This window comes from Aristolochia californica, unplaced genomic scaffold (genome assembly GCF_029961685.1).
Source record: "Aristolochia californica isolate CCGP_79_NKW_82.1479 unplaced genomic scaffold, dmAriCali1.0.hap1 SCAF_4, whole genome shotgun sequence".
Lineage (NCBI taxonomy): Eukaryota > Viridiplantae > Streptophyta > Magnoliopsida > Piperales > Aristolochiaceae > Aristolochia > Aristolochia californica.
This window is the reverse complement of record NW_027182103.1, coordinates 35,459,887-35,483,315: the sequence shown is the minus strand read 5'-3', so window position 1 is coordinate 35,483,315 and position 23,429 is coordinate 35,459,887. Positions and strand designations below refer to the sequence as shown.

The 23,429-nt window shown below is 40.2% G+C and overlaps 1 protein-coding gene across 1 annotated transcript; it reads right to left on the bottom strand.

The window, feature by feature from the left end:
- Positions 1–2,210: 2,210 nt before the first annotated feature.
- Positions 2,211–4,136, bottom strand: LOC137963621 (ammonium transporter 1 member 1-like). The gene has a single exon (XM_068810760.1). The coding sequence runs from the start codon at positions 4,034–4,036 to the stop codon at positions 2,504–2,506; it is 1,533 nt and encodes a 510-aa protein (XP_068666861.1). The 5' UTR covers positions 4,037–4,136; the 3' UTR covers positions 2,211–2,503.
- Positions 4,137–23,429: the final 19,293 nt, after the last annotated feature.

The window sequence follows — 23,429 nt, the reverse complement described above, 5'->3', positions numbered from 1 at the left end:
TTATAGCCTCTTGTCGTCAAAGGAGACCACGGACGGGTCATTAAGTGACGGATCGTGAATGTGTTATAGCGAGGACATTTTAAGACGCTCAGATCCCTAATCAAAGTTTGCAAATCTGAGAAAAAGATTTCCAACGTAGTTTTAAAGTCCTACGAGGACATCTGATCGTTTTAAATTCCAACCTAGGAAGTCGTACTTACGCCTTTCTTAATCTTAGAAATTATAATCTTAATATGTATTCGAAATCGAGGAAGTGGGTTTTTCCTCTTTTTCCTTTTTTGTTTAAAATTTGATGCATTGACTCAAACGACTGTAGTAAGCAAATGGATGGACTGTAGAAGATGAACTCCGCCGCCGCAAAACTCAATCAAGGGGTTTTACATCTTCGCAAATGCAAACATCTCATCTTTACACCGCCGTGATCACTGCCTACTCCTCTGTCGGCGACTCCGGTGCTGTTTTCGTTTTTTACAATCAAATGTTTCGTCGAGGCCAGCCTCGACCCAATTATTTCATCTTTCCCCATGTTCTGAAATCTTGTTCAGACGAATGCGAGCTGAAAGGCATTCAGTCCCAAACGGCGTTGGTTGATGGGTATGCCAAATGTTCGCAGATTTACTCGGCTCGGGATTTTCTTGACGAAATGTCCGAGAGAAATGTGGTGTCTTTGATGGCTATGCTGTTTGGGGGCGCGATGATGGGATTGGTGGGGAATGCCTTCTCCTCATTCGAAGAAATGCTGTATAGGGATGTCCCTTCATGGAATGCTGTGATTTCTGGGTTCCTGTGGCTGTCTAACTTTTCCAGAAAATGGTGTCGACAGGGGAAAGACTTAATGGGACAATGAAAGTGGGTGCTCCGGCGAAGCCCGTGAATTCACGGGTATGTTTACAGGAACAACATTGGAATCAATTCGTTTATTTGGATTTGGAATACCTGCTGGACATGTACGGCAAATGGTAGCTTGGTCCAATCAGCTCTGTTATTAGTTATGGTTTCCGGAAAGAGCTTGGCATCTTGGAATTCATTGATCAACTGCCTCGCACTTCACGGACAGAAAAAGTCATTGCTGTGTTTCAAGCCAGAGGGAATCACATTCGTTGGATTGTTAAACACATGTACATGCGGATTATTGGATGAAGGCCGCAAGTATTTCAATTTAATGAGTGAAGATTACGGAATGCAGCCCAAAATTCAGCACCAAGGTTGTTTCATAGATCTTCTGGGTCGAGTAGGGTAATGAAAATGAAGCCAGATGAGGACGTTTGGGTCTCTCTGCTTGATGGTAGTTGGCAGAATTCGCAATACAAAACGACTGTAAAAAATCTTTTTCTATTCTGAGTTGCTTTCGTTTCTGGACTGCCACCAACAATGTCGTTGATGTCGCGGTGATCAATCCCCATCTGAGTGGAGACAGTTTCGGCAGTTGGTAGCAGAGTCGCAACTGTATAGGAATCCGATGGTACAAAGGATTCGGATTCGGAAGCATCGTTTCTATGTTCCCGCACGGCCTCTGTTTTATCGCTCGTTTCTCTACTTTCGTGCTATAGATTTGGTGATCGAGATTCGGGAATCGTTCGTTGAGCTCTTGACATGCTCATGTAAGGTAAAGGGGATTGCGATCAGAAGGATATGGCTCTTTTTTAATTTCGTTACACTGCCATACGATGTCAGGACTCAGGAATCTGATTCTTGGATTGATTTGATTTCCTGTTCATATCAGCCTTGGATCACCGGGAACGGAGACAGTGGGAATCTCTGATAACTTGAATGATTCTCCTAAAAAATCGCGACACCAGAGGCGTGTGTAGTAGGTAGACAGCGAAGTAAATTAAGTTGAAGAGTAGACGAACCTGGTGGCCTCAAAATTTTCAAGGATTCCGAATAAAAAATTTAAAATGCAATAGATTATAGAGGACAGTAAGAAACTACAAACTCTTAATAATGACGACAGCTGTAATGGCCCTCGAAGATTCCAGGAAGATTCAGCCATGGCCGACCTGCAACCCATCTCGCCTTCTTTTTCTCTGAAGCTTACTAGTCGCAGCCGTGTTTCTCTAACCAATTACCTCTTTTTTACATCTGAGATGGGTTCGTTTTTTCAACAAGGAGAACAAAATGTCTTTACTGGTTTATTCAATTTCACTTTTCACAGTTCATTCTGAGCTCGAAAGCTGTAATTTGTATCCTTCAAGAAGAGGAAGAGAGGATTTTTCATGCCGAGAAAAGATCAGAGGACTCCTCTCTTTCGTTTCATATTGAAAATTGAATGCCAAGTCAAGATTGAAAAGAACTCTGGTGTTTATGACAACATTTTTTAACCATCTGAACTCTCTAAATCAACAATATCTACTTTCCACCAAGTTCTTTAATAAAAATTACTCTTCTTTTATGCCTTAACCATGTGATGCCTCTAGCCAACCTCCAATGCACAAATTTAAGAGGTGAGGCAGTAGGAACTAGGAAAAGAAGCAGACGACGATGAATGACGGGCCAAGGCGCCCTAAACCCGATTGTTAGGAGTAGATGTGCCGGAAGCCGTGGGTCCGACGGCCATTGACTTGAGCATAAACCCGGTGTTGTGGTGGCTCGCGTCGTCGTCATGGTAGACGTAGGCGAAGCCGCCGTGCCGGGTCAAATCCATTCCGGCCATTTCGTCATCCGATGAGATCCTCAGCAGATTCAACCTGTGCAGAACAAAGAAAAGTGTACCCATCAAGGCGCTCACCCATCCCGTGATCACCAGTATCTGAATCACGTGTGCCGCCAGCAACCGCCCACCACCGCCCATGAACAGCCCATAGTTGTGGCTCGGACGCGTTGAATACACCTCTCTCACGTAGGCCTCCTTCGCGAAGAGCGCCGTGAAGATGATCCCCCACGCCCCGCAGCCGCCGTGCAGCTGCGCCGCTTCCAACGGGTCGTCGTACTTCATCTTCTCAGCTAGCTTGTTGCAGCCGATCAGAACCGCCGCTGCCACGAATCCGCAGATGATGGCCGCCCACGGGTCCACCACCGAGCACCCAGACGTGATGGCAGCGAAGCCTCCCAGCAGGCCGTTGCAGACGTCCGTCGCGTTCCAATGTCCCGACATCAGTCGCTTCCCGAACAAGGTCGTCAGAGCGGCCGTGCACCCGGCCAAAGTCGTCGTCACGGCTGTACGCCCCACAGCGCTCCACTGCCCGTAGTAGCTCGGTGCGCCATCGTAACCCACAAGAATGAGGTTGAAGGAGCCCGGGTTGAAGCCGTACCATCCGAACCAGAGAAGGAAGGTACCGAGGACGACGAGAGAGGCGCTGTGGCCACGCAGGGCGACCGATCGGCCGGTATGGTCGAATCGTCCGATGCGTGGGCCCTCGATGAGGGCCCCCCAGAAACCGGCAATTCCTCCGACCATGTGCACCACGCCGGATCCAGCGAAGTCAATAACACCGGAGCCGAAGAGGAAATTGTCGGTTCGGAAGGGGCTGGCCCAGCCGTCGACGGACCAGAACCAGTGAGAGACGATGGGGTAAACAAAACCGGTGAGGAAGGAGGAATAGATGAGATAGGCGACAAATTGGGTCCTCTCGGCGATGGAACCGGAGGTGATGCCGGCGGCGGCGATGGCGAAAGCCCACTGGTAGAGAAAATTACTGTAATCAAAGGAGGAGGTGGGGACATCTTTGAGACCAAAGAAATGCTTTCCGATGAAGCCGTTACTAGGGGTGCCGAAGGCAAATGCGAAGCCAAATAGGTAATAAAAGAGGCCGCCAGCAGCGGCGTCGAGAACGTTGGTGAGCATGATGTTCATTGTGTTCTTAGCCCGCACGGAACCGGCACAAAGCATGGCGAAGCCAAGCTGCATGGAGAAGACGAGGTATGCGGAGAAGAGCAGATAGGTGCTGTTAATGGCAAAGGCAGTGTTGGACATCTGAGATGAAACAGCATCGAATCGTTGGCAGATGTAAGAGGCTGCGGTGGAGGAGGCAGTGGAGTTTGCGGTCGGGCCCAGAAGCGAGAGGAGATCACTGGTAGAGCAGGTCAAGGAAGCCATGACTGAAAGAAGGGAGCCGGAGGAGATTTTTCCTGCTTGGCTTTGCTTTGCAACAGAAGAGAGTAGATGCCAGGGGGGGGATTCTAAAGGCAGAACAAGCGTGGGGGGCGGAGAGTTGCCCGAGTCCTGCTTTGCCAATCCAATTTTATAACCCATCGTTATCATTTGGATTCCATCACGACCGTCCAGTAACTGCAATTGTCTTGGTCAAAACTCGATAAAGCCAATCTGGACAGCCAATCCGCCGTCCATATTCTGCGATTTCTCAATAGCTACGGGATTACCAATTACCAATTGCCCTATAAATTGCTAGATTTGACTGTTCTCGTTTTCTCCTAGTTTGGTGTCTAATTCAAGAGGGTAGATTCCAGATTTCTTGCCTGATTCTGTTTTACATCTTACATATGTGAAAGCATCTAAGAAACATATTATTTACGGTAACTCCATTTTTAAATAAAGGGTTAACTAAATTCCAGTTTTTAATTCACTACACAAATACATATAGAAGGGGTTACTACATTTGGAAAGTAGACGGGAAAGGAGAAAGTGAAAGTGATTCCCTGATGGATAGAAAGTATAATAATAGAATGTAGATTTTGTGTTACTATTATAACATTATGACAAGCGTCTCATGGAATTCATTAATAAAATAGATTTATGAAGAGACCATTCCTACTATTATAAGTAATCATGAATTATAAATATTTTAATTAGTTGACGTAAATATGCTATTGACAACTCTAGCTATAATTTTTTTTTTTTAAATTTGATAACCTAAATTTGACTCTTCAATTCATATTTATGTCATATAATTAAAGTAATTTAATTAATAAAAATAAATTACATGAACAATGATTTAAATTAATTTAAGTGATAGTATAAGTTTTAATTAAATAAAATTTTAATTTTTATTATAAATTAAAATTTTAATTTATTTATTTACAAAGAATGATAAATAATAAAAAAATTAAGTAATTTATTTAAATATTATAAAATAAAATAAACATCTTCGAGAAATTGAATTATAATAATTATTAAATAGTTAAACCACTGCTGGAAGAAGAGTCACACAAGTATTCTTGATACAGAAAAGAGTCACGGAAGCATTACTGTAAGTATACTCAAAACACAGAAGAGTAAGTATTCAAACAGACTCACCTTCTTCCTTCTGCTGCTGTTAATTGACTTCTGCAAATCGTTACAGCTGATCAAATAATCAACATTACTCTTCTGCTAATACTTCTTCAAGGACTAAAGAAGAAACAAGCCCCTTAGGCTGAGCCAACGCCAGGTACAGCAAGGAATCTGATCTCATTCAATTAAAAGAGGTTGCTGGAAATAAAACCATGCTACTGCTGTAAAGTTTTGTAACAGAGAGGTAAGTTATACCAGAAATTGTAATTCAGCAGCAGAACGTAATTCAAAAGTATGCAGTACCATCTCTTGCTGCATAAATGTCTCTGATATGTACTTACAGAACTGAAACAGGTTCTGAAAGGCAAGATAAAAAATTAATAAGGCTGAGTGCTGGATCCGAAGGATTGCTGCAAATATTTCTCAAAACAGAGAAGAGAACTGTGAGTCTATAGTTCCGTAAATAACTTCAAGTTCCCTTTACTGAAGTTAGAAACCTTCCCTTGATAGAATTCTTCTCCTATGTCGTGCCTCTGCCGGAGATCTGAACCTGAAAAGTTTCCACGTTAAGACCAGAAGTCTTCAAGTCCAGATTTGCAACCTTTTAAGACTCGGAGATCTTCCAAGTCCAGTTCTTTTGTTGGCAAGTTTCCAACTCTTTAACATTTAGACTTTTCAACGTTGGCTAAGTTTCCAACGCTTGATCATTCAGGCTTTGCAATGACGAGAAGAGTTCTTAGTTTCAGAACATAACATAGTTGCCAACCTAGAAAACCGTTTGGGAAAACATAAACCAGAAACCAGATTTTTCAAAAAAACATGAACCAGCGTGGACGATGAGGTCTATCTGGTCCAAACGAAACCAACAAGTGTTCAAACGAAACCAACATTAAGATTACTTGCTCTGTTATCCATCCTAGGCTTTTACTCCAAATTTTGAGTTCTAATGGGAATACCCATCACTTTACTAATTTTGCGCTAACTAGTCTAAAGAGGTTTGTTGATGCCTAAATCTCCTCAATCGACTCCTAAAGGGATGAGGAAATGTCCGCTGATTGTTTTCGTTCAAAACTTTTTTATTTTGATTGGCTTCTACCATTTGTTGGTCCAATTTGAACCAGATCTTGCCAAATATGTTTGGATACTAATTGTTGAGTATGATACCAATTATTCGTTGTCTAGCCTAATATCAATTACCGGTACCAAATTAAGAATGGTAAGCTAGGTTCTTACTTAAGGGCACTCGAATCGAGATGCTGAGTACCAAATACTTTAGTACCAAAAAATCCTTTAGAACCACTAGGTGTTGGATTCTAGCACCTAGGCAAATCTGTAAACATAATGCAGGTAGAGGACCTAATATATATGTCTATATTAGTTTCTAATCCAATGGGTCTACCTAAGTCATCCTAGTCATCATTTAAGGATGTACTCATAAGTGTGCTATTTAGGTTTTAAAAAGTGTCTTTGAAAATTCATATGTATGGACTAAATCATATTCATTCTTCATGACTTTAGCAAATTCTTTATGAAGTGAAATAATATCATTCACAAGGATTTGGACAATAGTCAAATCTTGTTCATGACATAAGGTAAATAAGTCTTTATCCACACCTTTGTTCTACCAATTTTGTGCTAAAAATTCAGTAAGTCATGAGCTCTAAGAGCTTGCTTCAAACCAGACAATTTTATGCAATTTGCATATATGCTTCGGAATTCTCAATGTATCTTTGATCAGTAAAAGATTAACAAATCTAACCTCATACTCTAGAAAGGGTGAATGTCAAAATCTAATTTAGAATACATATGGAAATTTGAATTGTGCTAAGCTAATTCAAAACACTCTTTCAGTTATTGTAGCCAACTAAATGTGAATTGTTTATGTCTAGGTTTCTATGCAAGCATAAGAATCAAACATATGAATCATGCACATAATAAAATTGTTAAGTGAAAAGTGATTCATAGCCACGAGATAAGATTCTCAAGACCTTGGTAGAGATCCAAAAGCACAATCACATTTATTCCATAGTAAGGCTACCCAAGTAATAATGCCTAATATGTGTTTACTCAAATTTTGTGTTTTTTAACTTACCCAACTCCTTTGCTCTTATAGAGTACAAGTAAGGCTAATGGCAATATGAGCCTGATTTGCCTAAACCAAGATATTTTTAATATACTTTATAGGCAAAAGACATCCAATATAGCCAAATATCTAAGATGTTACGTGTTGAATTTAGGATTCATTTTCCAATATTCTGAGCAAGAGAAAGGAGAAAGAAAATGAAGAAAAGGGAAGAAGAGCTCTCGGGTAGAGAGAAGAAAAAAAGAAAAGAGAGATGTGCGCTAAGCAAAGAGAGAGATTTACTCAAGAAGGAGATGTGTAACTTAATTAATTCCGAATTACAACACCTCTATTTATAGTAGAGGGAGTGATAGAGTCCTTATACAATTAACCTTTCAATCTCCTAATTATATTCCAACTCTAACTCTCTAAGATAAGTCTATCTATGAATCGATAGCACAATCTACTAGAAGTCTAATATAAGTTGAACTAGAGCTCTTCTTCAATGACATGAATATAAGGGAGGAGGCCAGCTCGTGGCCTTATCCTTGTGGGTCCCACATGATCTTCCAACTCATATTGATAAGATTACCAGCTCGTGGTATCTTTGTGGATCCCACTTGATCTTCAAGTCTTCTAAATCATTTTAGCTTGTGCTTCTTAACTTCTTAACTCACTCTAGCTTGGGCGAGGAGTCTTCTTGGTATCCCACGTCCTCGTGGTGGGTCCCACCAGCTTGTGTGGCTATCGCAATAAAACTACCTTTGTCCCAATTACACCCAAACTCTAACACTTAAAGATAAATCCTAGCATAATTAAATAACTCAAAATAGATAATAGACAAATATAACTCAAACTAAAACTCTTCTAGGACGTGACCAGAAGATAAAGATGCCTTTGTGAGTCCTTCTTGATCCTTCAACTTATGTGATAAGGATGCCAGTTTGTGGAAATCATGGTGGGTCCTACTTCTTATGTGCTTGGGCCCATCTTGTGGGCCTTCCTTGCTCGTGTGGCCCATCTTATAACACTCTTAGATATGTGGGCCTTCCTTGTTCGTGTGGGCTTGGGCCCATCTTCCAACAGTAACACTCCCCCCTCAAGCTGGGGGTGAGAAAACATCATAAATACCTAGCTTGCTGTAGATGGTAGATATAATCTTGTGAGTGATGATGTTAGGCTCTCTCGCCATGGATCGAATCACCCGACGATCTCCTCTAGCTTCCAGATTGACTGACGAAGAAGGGAAGGATTTGGGGGGTCTTTGAACGCCCAATGATGCAGGAACGTGAGCCTTTGAAGGAGCTCCAACCTTAGGCCTCTTTAGAGAGAGTACCCGATCTCATCTAGACTAATTGATTAATGCTTGTCTCTATTCAATCACTAGACGCCCTAAATAGATCAGGGAAAACATAAAAGGTTCTATAATTACAATTAGACCCTTATTGAACTTCAAATTACAATTAAACCCCTAAGGTACTGAAATACAAGTTTACTCCATCTCTTCTCTTCTCCGATTCGCCACTCTTGATGCTATGGAGTCCATAACATCACCCCCCTCCTGAAGAAAGAGCTTGTCCTCAAGCTCAAAAGTGGGGAGTAGAGTCTAGAAGGACTCGAGTGTCTCCCAAGAGGCTTCCACCAATTCCTCGTCAGTCCACTGAACGAGCACTTCCCAAGAGTTATTAACTCGCCTTGCTTGAAGGATCTGTGCGGGAGTGGGCATGGACCTGCCATCTTTGAGCGGAGGCAGAGGGGTATGCAGCAGTGGTGAGTCTCCCTTGAACGGCTTGAGAAGGGAGACGTGGAAGACGTCATGTAACTTGGCGTTTGGTGGGAGTTTCAAACGATATGCCACAGTGCCAATACAGTGCAGGACCTGGAATGACCCATAAAATTTTGGAGAGAGCTTTTGGCGTTTGATGGCTGCAAGAGAGAGTTGGCGGTATGGTTGAAGTTTGAGCCAAACATATTCTCCGGGTGCAAAGGAAAGGGGATGATGTCCTTTGTCATAAGTATGTTTCATTGTGGCTTGTGAACGCTATAACTGAAGGCGGACCTGAGCAAGCATTGCATCTCTGTCGGCTAATGCTTGGTCCAATGCTGCTACCTGAGAAGACCCCGGTTCATAAGAAAGTAGGTGCGAAGGTTCGCGTTCAATAACTATTCAAAAAGGGGTAATACCCAGTGCGGTGTGGTATGAGGTATTATAACAATATTCTGCCCATGCTAACCAACGAACCCACTGTCGGGGCATGTCCCCCACAAAGCACTGCAAATACATCTCCAATGTGCGGTTAACCACCTCTGTCTGGCCGTCCGTCTGAGGGTGGTATGATGAAGAAAAGGCTAACTTGGAGCCGTGGAGCTTAAATAGTTCCCCCTAGAATTTACTTGTGAAGTTAGCATCACGGTCGCTTGTGAGGGTCTCCGAAAGTCCATGGAGGTGGACAATATTATCCATAAAGAGTTGAGTGACTTGTGTTGTTGTATACGGATGGCTGAGGGCCATAAAGTGGACATATTTCGAGAACCGATCTACCACAACAAGAATAAAAGATTTCCCTGCAGAAGGAGGAAGACCATCAATAAAATCCATTGAGAGATCTGCCCATACCTGTGAAGGAAGTTGAAGTGGCTGGAGCAAGCCGGCAGGTTGTAAGGATTCAGACTTATTCCTCTGATAGACCTGGCACGCTGCAACATAATCAGCAATGACCCGCTTCATACCCCTCCAATAGAAATCCCAACTGAGGCGGGAGTATGTCTTCTGTTGGCCCTCATGTGTATTATCATGAAAGGAGGCAATAATGGCAGGAAGGAGTGCCGATGAAGGATGAAGATATACGTGTTCTTTATATAGAATGAGACTGTCCTGTAGTGTCCAGTTATTGTCCTTGGAATGGTTCTTGATTTGAGCTTGGAAGGCAAGGAGATTCGGATGATGGCTAGTATCCTGACGAATTGTGGCCAGCAAAAGGGACCTGGGGTGGCTCAGTGCGTGCAGGTGTGAATCCCCCAGTTCTCTGTGTGACAAGGTGTCTGCTCCATGGTTGAGATAATCTGGTTTGTATTTCACCTGAAAATCGAATCCCATTAATTTTCTGAGCCAATGTTGTTGTGGGGATGTAGTAAGGCGCTGCTCCAATAAGTATTTGAGGCTACAATGGTCTGTCCGGATCACAAAAGGTCTGCCCCACAGATACGGCCTCCAATGCTGCACGACTTTGGCCAAACCGATGAGTTCCTTTTCGTAAGTGGCTAACTTGTGATGGTGAGGAGAGAGATGGCGGCTGAAGTAGGCAATGGGGTGTCCTTGTTGCTGCAAGACGGTACCTATACCTCCCCCGGATGCATCACATTCTATGATGAAATTTTTGGCAAAGTTTGGCAATTGGAGAACTGAAGCTGACGCTGATGCCTGTTTCAAGTTGTTAAACGAGGAGTCCGCCAACTGAGACCACTGAAAGGCATGCTTCTTCAGTAAATTGTGCAATGGTATTGCCAAGTGACCATATTCTTTGATAAATTTTCTATAATACCCTACGAGACCAAGGAACCCTTTCAAAGCTGTAACGAAGTGAGGTGTGGGCCAATCCATAACCGCCTATATCTTGCTGAAGTCTGGTTTCACCCCAGAGGCAGAGATCACATGCCCCAAATAAGCTACTTTGGAAGTGGCAAAGTCACATTTGGCTCGATTGAGAAATAAATGGTGTGCTCGGAGAATTGTGAAAACCTGTCTCAATTGGTGCAAATGTGCTTCCCAAGTTTTGCTATAGACCAGTATATCGTCAAAAAAAACTAAGACATGCTTCCATAAGAAAGGGCGAAATACCTGGTTCATAAGCGCTTGAAAGGTGGACGGGGCATTGGATAGCCCAAATGGCATCACCAGGAACTCCTAGTGACCATGGTGGGTGCGAAAGGCAGTTTTTTCGACATCCTCCGAATAAACCCGAATTTGATGGTAGCCAGATTTCAAGTCCAACTTTGTAAATAATTGAGATCCGTGTAGCTCATCTAATAATTCATCTACCGCCGGAATTGGAAATTTATTTTTGATGGTGCGAGCATTGAGTTCACGGTAATCCACACAAAAGCGCCAAGATTTATCTGATTTTTTTACCAGCAATACCGGGGACGAAAAAGGAGAATGACTAGGCTGAATAATACCCTGTTGGAGCATTTGTTGACATGGCCTTTCTATCTCATCTTTTTGCACATGTGGATAGGTAGGGACGCACTACCACTGGTTCTGTGCCCATCTTCAAACGAATTATGTGATCACAAGCTCGTATAGGCAGAAGGTCTGCAGGTTCCTGAAATAAATCCGCATATTCGGCCAACAATGAAGCTAAGTTATCCCCCTTTGAAGGACCCACATAATGTGTTTGGAGGCTACATGGCTGCTGGGCGCTAGTGCCCTAGAGGGTGATCGGATGGCTGTCCTGTGTAAAACTCATGGTAAGGGATTGGAAATCCCATAAGATCGGACCCAACCGTTGTAGCCATTTAATGCCCAATACTAGGTCAAAACCAGCCAATGGTATGACCAAAAAATCCGCTACAAAGGAGTGACCCTCAATAGTAAAGGGCACTGCTGAACCGAAACCCACAGTGGTGACCTTGTCACCGGTAGCCACTGAGACTGATATTCCTAATTTTTGCTGTAGTGATAACCCCAACTGTTGTGCTGCCTGGCTGCTTATAAAATTATGTGTGCTGCCTGAGTCCACCAGTGCTAGCAGAATATGATGGTTCATGGTGGCGTGGACCTGCATGGTATTTGTGCTGTGCAGGCCTGTCATTGCGTGGAGGGAGATTTCTGGTTCCTCCTCCTCGGTTTGGTCCACATCCTCCTGAAAGTCATCCTCTGAGGGGTCTTCTATTTCTACCCAAAAGTGTCTTTTGCATTGATGGCCCTTGACGAATTTTTTATCACAATTGAAACATAGTCCCTGAGCCCTTCTCTGATCAATTTCTGCTTTTGTAAGACGTTTGATAAATCCCGGTGGTGGTGTAAAGGCTGGTGGTGGTGTTGGAGAGGGGTTGTGGGGTTGAGGCCTTGGGTTAATGGAAAAAGGACCATGGGGCTGTGGGCGAGGTTGTCATGGGGGACGTTTGGTTAATGACTCTCGGAAGAGGTGCTGTTTGGTGTCCAATGCTCTTGCCAAATTCATGGCATGGGCTAGAGAGGTGGGGGCTTCCAATTTCACTTCTAGGCGAATTGGTTCTACCAGGCCAGCCATGAACAAATTAACATAAAGTTTAGGCTGCACCAAATGACTTGCACGAGCAAGTTTTTCTTGGAACAATTTTTGATATTGTTCTATAGTTTGAAGCTGTTTTAGAATGACCAAATCCCCAATTGGGTTGCCGCGAAGAGGAGGACCAAACCGTAGCATGCAATTTTCTTTGAAAAATTCCCAATCATATACCACAAACTCGTTTTTGAATTGATGAACCCACATAAGCGCTTCATCGAGCATGTGGAAGGCAGCTAATTGAACCTTGCCCTCGGGCAGAGTTCCTTGATTGGAAAAGAAATGATCACACCTGTGTAACCACATTAAAGGGTCGGAAGACCCATCATACGTTGGAAAATCAAGCTTTGTGTACCTTGGCACGGTAGGGGGGTGCTGGATTGATGCCCCCACGAGGTGGAGGTGTTTGGCGCAGGGGAGGAGGTGGCGGCGGTGGATGAGGGTTGAGATGATCTACTGTGTGTGAGGAAGATGCCATCTGGACGGAAAGATGGGTGAAGAGGAATCACCAAGGGTGGTCCTGTCTGCAGGGGAAGAGGAATCACCAAGGGTGGTCCTGTATGATACCACGATGTTAGGCTCTCTCACCATGGATCGAGTCACCCGGCGATCTCCTCTAGCTTCCAGATTGACTGACAAAGAAGGGAAGGATTTGGGGGTCTTTGAACGCCCAATGATGAAGGAACGTGAGCCTTTGAAGGAGCTCTAACCTTAGGCCTCTTTAGAGAGAGTACCCGATGTCATCTAGACTAATTGATTAATGCTTGTCTCCATTTAATCACTTGACCCCCTAAATAGATCAGGGAAAACATCAAAGGTTTTATAATTATAATTAGACCCTTATTGAACTTCAAATTACAATTAAACCCCTAAGGTACTGAAATACAAGTTTACTCCATCTCTTCTCTTCTCCGATTCACCACTCTTGATGCTATGGAGTCCATAACACCGGCTTGGTGAAAGTATCTGCAACTTGACTTCGTGATGATATATGCCTTAGAGATAAAAAGCCTGCTTGGAACTTTTCTCGTATAAAATGGCAGTCCACTTCAATATGCTTTGTTTTTTCATGGAATACTGGATTTGATATAATGTGTATTGTTGCTTGATTATCACAATATAGATCCATCAGAGCTTCTTCGTAGAATCCCAATTCAGTGAGAAAAGTTCTTATCCATATGAGTTCACTAACAGTGTGTGCCATGGCTCTGTATTCTGGTTCTGCACTAGACCATGCTACTACATTTTGCTTCTTGCTTTTCCATGTAACCAAATTCCCTCCAACCATCGTACTAAATCCCGAAGTAGATTTTCTATCATCTAGTGATCCGGCACAGTCTGTATCTAAGAATCCTTCGATGTTGAAGTGACCATGGTTTTTATAGAGAAACCCTCTTCCTGGAGCTCCTTTTAGATATCGTAGTATCCTTTCAAGTGTTTGCATATGACTAAGTTGTGGCTTGTGCATGTATAGACTTACCACACTTACTGCATATAATATATTTGGCCTTGTTACACACATGTAAATAAGTCTTCCCACTAGTCTTTGATAATTCTCAATATCTACGTCTTCTCAAGTGCCTCCACATAATTTTTATTTGAGTCTATAGGAGTGTCTACTGGTTTGCATCCCATCATTCATGTCTCCTCTTGTAGATCAAGAGCATACTTTCGTTGGGATAGCACAAGCCCATGTCTGGATTGTAATACTTCAATACCCGAAAAATATTTAAGTAGTCCAAGATTATTTGTCTTGAATTCAACACATATTTTTTCTTTTGTTTTCTGGATGCCCTCGGAATCACTACCAGTTAAAATGATATCATCAACATATATAGCCAGAATTAATTTACCTCTCGGTGTGTTTTCAATAAATATTGAGTGATCTCCAGAGCATGTGTAAAAGCCGGCCCGTATGAGGGCTCGACTAAATTTCTCAAACCATGCCTGAGGGGACTGCTTGAGACCATACAAAGATTTTTGTAGTCGACATACTGACTCCCCCTCAACCACATACCTAGGTGGTCGTTGCATATAAATTTCTTCTTTAATATCCCCATTTAGAAATGCATTTTTCACATCAAGTTGATATATTGCCCATTATGAATTGGCTGTTAGAGATAATAATACACATACCGAGTTCATTTTTGCCACTGGAGAGAAGGTTTCTTCATAATCAATTCCATAACACTGAGTATAACCTTTGGCAACCAGTTCAGCCTTCAATCGTGCTATTGACCCATCCGGATTATGTTTGACAGTATAAACCCATTTGCAACCAACACGTTTTTTATTTGATGGAAGAGGAACCAGTGGCCATGTCTGATTGTCATTAAGTGCCTTCATTTATTCATCCATTGCTGCCTTCCACCCTGGATGTTGTAGAGCCTCTTGATAGGACTGTGGAATAGATATAGAGGAAATAGAAGAAAGAAACTGACAACATAAAGGTGAGAGGCGATGATGAGACACAAAATTTGAAATGGGTTGAGAAGTAGAAGGTCTAGTGCATGATCTAGGTTCTTTCCTTACAACAATAGGATGGGTATCATATTGAGGGCAAAAAATAACTGGGGATGAAGGACTTACCTCTGTAGGATCTATTAACTCGGCAGGTGTGGTGTCGGCCACTTGCTCTGAGGGTTGAATAATCTCTATATCACGGGGCACAACTGGTCGAGGGGAACCTAGTACTAAGGAGAGACCAGGAGGAACACAGTCAGAATAAAATGAGGAGTCTTCAAAAAATGTTACATCCCTGGACACAAATAAACATTGAAGAGTGGGACAATAACAAACATAACCCTTTTGTGTGCGAGAGTATCCCAAGATGATACACTTGATAGATTTAGGATCGAATTTGCTGTGTCTAGGAAATGAATTATGAACAAAGCATTGACATCCGAAGACTTTCAAAGGTAGTGAAAACTGGTCATCATTTGGTAATATTCTAGAGTAAGGAGATCTATTACCAAGAACTGAAGATGGTAGACGATTTATAAGAAAGCAAGCCGTAAGGACTGCATGATGCCAATAAAAGTAGGGAACTTTCATGACATATAATAAACCTCGAGCTACCTCAAGAATATGACGATTTTTCCGTTCGGCTACACCATTTTGTTGAGGAGTGTAGACACATGATGTTTGATGGATAATGCCATTTTCTTGACAAAAAGAGTCAAGGTCTTCAGAAACGTATTCTTTGGCATTATCAGACCGGAGTATTTTTATTTTTTGACCAAACTGTGTGAGTACCATAGCATGAAATGACTTAAAAATAAATGGTATCTCAGAACGGTCCTTAAATACAAACAACCAAGTAGTGCTAGTGAAATTATCAATAAATATAATAAAATATTTTTCATGAGAATTGTTGGAGACACTTAAGGGCCCCTAGACATCAGTATGAATTAAAGAAAATGGAGTAACACTTTTGACTTCTAGCTTTACTCAATTGACAAACCTCACGATGAATTTCTGACCTTACTTTAAGAGAAGGAAACATATAATAAAGAGACTGTGCAGATGGATGTCCCAACCGATTGTACCATAACCTTGTCTCATTTTCAATAGAGGAAACCATATTCATTTTTGGCATGTCCAAGTAGTAAAGCCCCCCATGTTCATGGCCTCCACCAATCACCTACCTCGTTATAAGATCCTCAAATACATATGAAGTGGGTGAGAAGGTAACATAGCAATTAAAGTATTTTTTCAGTTGACTAACAGATAATAGATTCAAAGGGAAAGTGGGAACGAAAAGAATATCAGTGAGCGGAAGTGTTGGTGTGACAGAAGTGGATCCTTTCCCTTGGACTTTGGTTTAAGAACCAACAACTATGGTAAAAAACTTGTGTGAAAGACACAAAGATAGAGAATGTAATAAATTTTTGTTACCTGTAAGATGCTCAGAGGTTCCTGAGTCAATTATCCAGGATAAAGATGAGGCAGATAGCATACCTGAAGTAGTAGTGGCAGCAGTAGTTGCAGAGGAACTAGGAGAAGAACCCAACATTGTCTTCATTTTCTAAAATAGCTCATACTCTTCATCAATAATTTTTTTCTGTGTTGCTGATTTTGTTGGTTCTTCTTCTTTTGTATCACTTACAAAGGCTTGATTAGCCTTTGTCAATTCTAACTGTCAATTGGCTTTATAGCATATTTATTTATAATGACCATATTGTCCACAGTAATTGCATGACTTGTAATCATTGTTATAGCATTGATCTATAGTGTGGCCAATTTTTTTTACAATGAGTACATTCTTTCCCATCTGCTCTGCGAGCACCAGTCCTTCCACCTCATCCTCGGCCTCCTCTATAACTTCTGCCTGGGCCTCGGCCACGGCCAGGTGATGGTCCTCTACGATCTGAATACAAAGCGGATGATACTTTAGTAGTGGAGGAAGAAGTGTTTGGAATACGGAGTAGTGTTGCATAGACATCATCAAACTTGGGGACAACAGAAGCACTCAGAAGTTGACTCTTGGCAATCTCAAGATGGGGTTTAATATTTGCAAGGAAAGTAGCTGTAATTAAGGCTTCCTTCTATTTGTCTTGGGTAGAAATATTTGTGGTTGAAGGCTGAGCTAATTTTCACTCTTGAAGAAAGCCTCTAAAGCGGCCCAAGTACTCATGGATATTTTTTCCTTGTTTATTATTCAACATCCTTTGGAGAATATCATATGGTCTATGTAGACTATCTGGGCAAGAGTACAATTTTGCACATGTCTCCAAAATTTGTTTAGCAGTGTTAAAATGAATGACATTGTTGTAGACATGTTCTTCCATGCTGTTGATTAGCCAACTAATCACCAAGGTATCATTTTTCAACCATTTGTTATAAAAAATATCATCTTCATCAATAGGTGGTCCTTGGGTGGTGAAGTGACCAAGTAGGTATTTGTTCTAAGAAACTTCCGAACTGATGTGGACCAACTCATAAAATTTGATACCCCACGTATGGGTGTAGTGGTAATTCTCAGTATATCACTTTTGATATTCATATTCTCTTCGGCCATGATAGTTCCTTCTTCAAAAAATTCTAACAATAACACCAAGTAGTATTCTTCAAACAACTCGATGTATGCAGAACTTTAGCATTGATGCTTAATTATTATTCTGATTTTTTTATAATACCACTCATAAGAGATTCAATAAAAATCTTCTATATCAGGAGACTCTTGTTCCCACAGAAAAAAAATTCCATCAATCTGATCATGGAGTGGTCTCGGTTAACAGAATTTCCAAACTGACAAAACTGTTTTGATAGCTTCTTCTAGATGGAGAGGCATGCATATCCACAATATCATAAGATTAAAAGCATTCACATACAAATATTTAAATCATCTTCTAAATTCAGAAGCCGGTAACATGATGGAAAAAAATTAAGCACTTATTGCAGGGTTTGTGATCTTTATTTTCAAAAGAGCTTTCTTTGAGTGGTGTTGATCATAACTTCTTTAGAGCATCCTTTTGACGAGGGATCCTAAATTTAATGCTCTGATACCATGTTGAATTTAGGATCCCTTTTAAAATATTCTAAGTTAGAGAAAGGAGAAAGAAAAGGAAGAAAAGGGAAGAAGAGCTCTTGGGTAGAGAGAAGAAAAAAAGAAAAGAGAGATGTGCGCCAAGCAAAGAGAGAGAGAGATTTACTCAAGAAGAAGATGTGTAACTTGATTAATTCAGAATTACAACACCTCTATTTATAGTAGAGGAAGTGATAGAGTCCTTATACAATTAACCTTTCAATCTCCTAATTACATTCCAACTCTAACTCTCTAAGATAAGTCTATCTATGAAAAGATAACACAATCTACTAGAAGTCTAATATGTGTTGAACTAGACCTCTTCTTCAATAATGTGAATATAAGGGAGGAGGCCAGATCGTGGCCTTATCCTTGTGGGTCCCACATGATCTTCCAACTCAAATTGATAAGATTACCAGCTCGTGGTATCTTTGTTGGTCCCACTTGATCTTCAAGTCTTCTAACTCATTTTAGCTTGTGCTTCTCATCTTCTTAACTCATGATAGCTTGGGTGAGGACTCTTCTTGGTATCCCACGTCCTCATGGTGGGTCCCACATTGTAACATTATGTTTAATTCTATTTTGGGCTATATAGGCTCTAATGGTTTTAGGATCTAAATATTTTTTAATTACCTTCTAATGGGGTCCTAATCCATTTTTGTCACATTAGGCTTGATTAATTTGTATGGAGACTTTCATTTCTCCAAAAAATAATATTTCCCTTAATTTTTTAACTAATTCTAGTTTTTAGGGAGGTACCTAAGACATGTCTATAGTTTACCCAAATATGTCAGATATTATGACTTGCAAGAGTAGCAAATCATTGATTGTCAATGCAGCTCATATCAACAAAGTAGTCAAATTTACCAATGTTGATATAGTTGCTTAAACTCACTTTTTTGTGGGTATAAATATATACTAAGTTTGAACTTATGGCTATGAATTTAATTCTCCAATATGATCTAAATCAATATTTTACAATAGTAGCACTAAGGATACTAGATTCACCAATCTAAGCTTAAGGTTTCAAATTTATCTAATTTCTCAATCGTCAACTAGGCTGAAACCAAGTGCTAAGCAAAACTTTGTTAATGTAGAGAGCTTAACTTTATAAGATAGCTTAATTCCTCAAGAAAAAGTTTCAAGATTGGTTAATGAGGTAAGGTTGATTTAACTTTTCAATGATCATAACCAATTTGCAATAGTTTGTCTCCAAGAATCAACTGAATCATCAATTTACTTCAAGCTTCTCAAACTACAAGGCTTTGAATGTTCTACTTTCATTTTGAGGTTAGAAACACCTAACTTCCAAGGTCTTAATTATTTAACTCTTGATCTAAGTCCTCAAGCAATAAAAAACCTAGCTTTATTTCACATATCTTAGCATACACTTAATCAATCCAATTTATTTATAGGCTATGTAGGGAAAGATAAAGCACCTATCTTGGAGTGATTATTATAGTATTTCTTTGGATAGCAATATCAAGCTGATTTTCATAAAAAAAGTAACAATCAAAGATTCTTGGAAAAATTAATTTGACTCATAGAGAGTCACCCAATGCTACCTTTATTGGACATATTATAGGAATTCCAAAGTGTTATCTATCTGATTAATAAAAGTGGATGTTTGCAAATTTAGGATTAAATTTAACTACTAATATCACAAGATAGATCGTATCATGTATCCAAAAGAGACTTGTTAAGCGCTCTAGACATTCCAAAACTCAAGATGCAAAATCCTTTCTCAATTATGAGTTTTCCTTTGAGGTTATGAGAAGGTAGGGATTGCATCAACATATGTGTAAGGAAAACTACTCATTTTAAAGAGTTTCTCTTCTCTTGGAAGGTAGGCCTTATCCCTTTAAGGCTAGTTGTTCTAATTAGGCAATGGTGAACTCATGTGATTCCATGTAGTGATTAAGATGGACATAGATTTCGTTCAATTTAGGATCCCATGATTAGAACCTCGAGCAAAGTAAGAGAGGGAGAGGAGAAGAAAATAAGAAAAGAAGGGAGGAGAGAAAGGGAGAGAGAGTGCCTTTAGGCTAAGAGAGAGCTTGGACAAATTAAGAGAAGGGGAAAGCTTGAATGCTCTACCACAAGCCAAGGGCTTCTATTTATGGTTTTTGAGAGGATGATACAAAGTCCATAATGCCCTTAGGGCTACAATCTTTACATAAAAAAAATATAAGTAGACATGTTCTTTCCTTGACTAGTTACATCCTTGTTCCATATTTATGAGAACTGTTCTTATTGACCATGATGCTACCTCTCTTGGACGTGTGGACCTTCCTTGGTTGTGTGGGCTTGGGCCCATCCAACACTCCCCCTCAAGTTGGGGGTGAGAGAACATCATCAATGCCCAACCTTCTACGAATGGTGTATAGGATCTTCCCGTATAAAATGGCAGTCCATCATATCTTTCAACACTCCCCCTCAAGATGGTGGTTTCTTTGTTATTTACCAAGGGACCCAACTAGAGTAATATAAGAGAGAGTAAATCACTCCTAGTCATAATACAAAGCTCCATACTCCAATCAAATGGTAATAGTCAAAAATATTTTCCGCTAAATTTCATAGGTGAAAGAGTAGCCCTACAGTGGGACACAAAGTATGCTCACTTTCTTAGGTAGCTAAAAAAACACCTCTTGGGTGAATAATAGACTTGACTCATGCTGGATGTTGGGCACACTCCTATCCCTTGTAGGTAGTGGGTCTATAGTCATTGCTCAGAAGTGTAGTAATAAGCTCCTCCGTCATAGTGTCCCACCATCATGCACCGACTCTCAAATGGTAGGAGAAAAACTATCAAATAAGGGAGGTAATGGGGAATCACCAGAAGATAATATTTTGGGACCACTATGTGCTTTGTTCTTCATCAGAATAACTAATGTTGACAATAGTTAACAACCAAGAAGTTCATTTCCAATAATAATGTCTCAATAAAAAAAACACAATAGCAACAACGGACATGGGCCAATGCCCAAATAACACGTTCCAAATAATGAAAGTCCTTAATAAGGGGCAAATGAAATAACCCACAACGAGTCCATCCTTGAATAAGGAGAATGTGCACCATATAATAAGTAGAAATCGAGTAATAAGCTGCTTGTAAAGGATGAAGTAAGAAAGTACTTTCCAAGCCTTGGTAAGCTTCAAGTCGAGAGTTATTGGTCCTCTTAGGACTAGCAAGGGCTAATAATCAACTCAAGAAAGAATAGATCAAGTACAAGCTCACAAAAAAATAGTTTTGAATCACTTATCACTAAACTTAGTTCGAGATGTCCTTCTTGGTAAATTGAGTTAGCCAAAGTTCAAGATGGGCTTAGGTCAAATTTTCCATCTCAAATTTTCATCCACTAATAAAGGAGGGTAGTAGTAATAACTCCACAATAGTTCAAATATCAATTGGCATAATTTGTTTGAGAAGAACCAAACCAAATCAAAGAGCCCAAGTAAATGACAACTTGAACCAACTCGGCTAAAGGAAGAATCCGAGCCCAGTAAATGACAACTTGAACCAACTCGGCTCAAGGAAGAATCTGAGCACAATCTTCCAATTTCAACTTGAACTTAATTATTGAATTTAGTCAATTAATCATGCAATTAATTAAGGAAACTCTTGGAAACCAAAAAAATCATATCTTTCTCAATAAAAAGGTTGATAATAAAATTTTCCACCATTTCATGATCTTAAGAAAATCCTGAATAAAATCAACCACTTCCAAATATAAAAAATTAAAATTTCCCTTGTATTATGGCACCACTTACCAAAAAATAAATCTTTCCTTGCCTTAATACTCAAGGATATCAAATTATATTCATGAAATCTTTCCAAATCACCAAAAAAATCTCACAAAATTCGTGGCTGGCCAAAAAGGTTCATAATTCAAAATAGAAACACTTCTTCTCTTTGACAAACAAATCAAGGAAAGTTTCAGAATATAAGATGATCTTCTAAAGATTCTTTCCAATTATTCTTAGTTAATAAAAACTTTCTAAGGGTAGATCATGAGATACTTTCCTGATATTTATCAATAGCAACAACTCAAAAAATGAAGCAAAGAATTTGGCTTAAATTCGAATCTTTGCATGCAAATAGATACCACCATGAACTTTGATTCTTCCAATGTGAATATCTCCTTAAATATAGATTAGATTGACAAGAAATTTTCTCCTTATGAAACTAGACTTAAATAAATTTCATCTAATTATAACTTATCTTCAGAAAACATACCTATTTTTAGATAAATAATCTGATAGATTTTGGGCTCTATAATCTTTCTGAACCGAGTACTTTTTCTCCTTTGGCCAGCATGACCATTGACTCTTCCATGATCAATATCTACATATAAAAAAATAAGATTGATAATTGGTTGAATAGGTAAAACAATAGACTTACAAATATTTCTTTTGATATATAATTCTCCATATAAAGTCTCGTTCTTGATGGCATAAAAAGGTAAGAAGGTTGAAGCTTTTTGCTGCTACAAGAAACATTTCTGCTCCTTGACCTTTGTTGCTTCAGATGTTGATTTCATTTTTTTTTTATCAAAATCTTATATCAATTATTATTTTTGAGTTGGAAACTAGACTCAAATATATTTCCAATTATGTATAATTTTCTATATGAAACATATGGTAAGGGGGTTAAAAATCCAATAAAAAACATGAATTGGAAAGACTAAAGGAAAAACGAGAAACTCCTCTTGTTTATTTTTATTTTTCTTCTTATTCCTCTCCTTCTTCTCCATCTTCTTCTCGTTTTCCATCTCAAATCTTTCCCCACTCTGATACCATATTAAATTTAGGATCCCATGATTAGAACCTCGAGCAAAATAAGGGAGAGAGTGGTGAAGAAAAGAAGAAGAGAAGAGAGGAGAGGAATGGAGAGAGAGTGCCTTTAGGCTAAGAGAGAGCTTGGACGAATTAAGAGAAGGGGAGAGAGTTGAATGCTCTACTGCAAGCGAAGGGCCTCTATTTATGGTTTTTAAGAGAATTTTACAATGTCCATAATGCCCTTAGGGCTACAAGCTTTACATAAAAATAGATATAAGTAGACAAGTTCCTCCTTGACAAATTACATCCTTGTGCCATCTTTATGAGAAGTTTTCTGATTTACCATGATACCACCTCTCTTGGATGTGTGGGCCTTTCTTTGACTTGTGGTCTTGAGCCCATCTTCTATACACTTGGACGTGTGGGCCTTCCCTGGTCATGTGGTCTTGGGCCTATCTTCCAATACTCCCCATCAAGTTGGGGTTTGGAGAACATCATAAACATCCATCTTGCAACAAACAGTGTATTGGATCTTCCCATTTAAAATGATAGTCCATCATATCTTTCAACACTCCCTCTCAAGCTGGTGGTGTCTTTGTTCTTTGTTGAATTTAGGATCTATTT

Coding starts and splice junctions, on each gene's coding strand:
- LOC137963621 (XM_068810760.1), bottom strand. CDS start 4,036: ATGGCTTCCTTGACCTGCTCTACCAGTGATCTCCTCTCGCTTCTGGGC.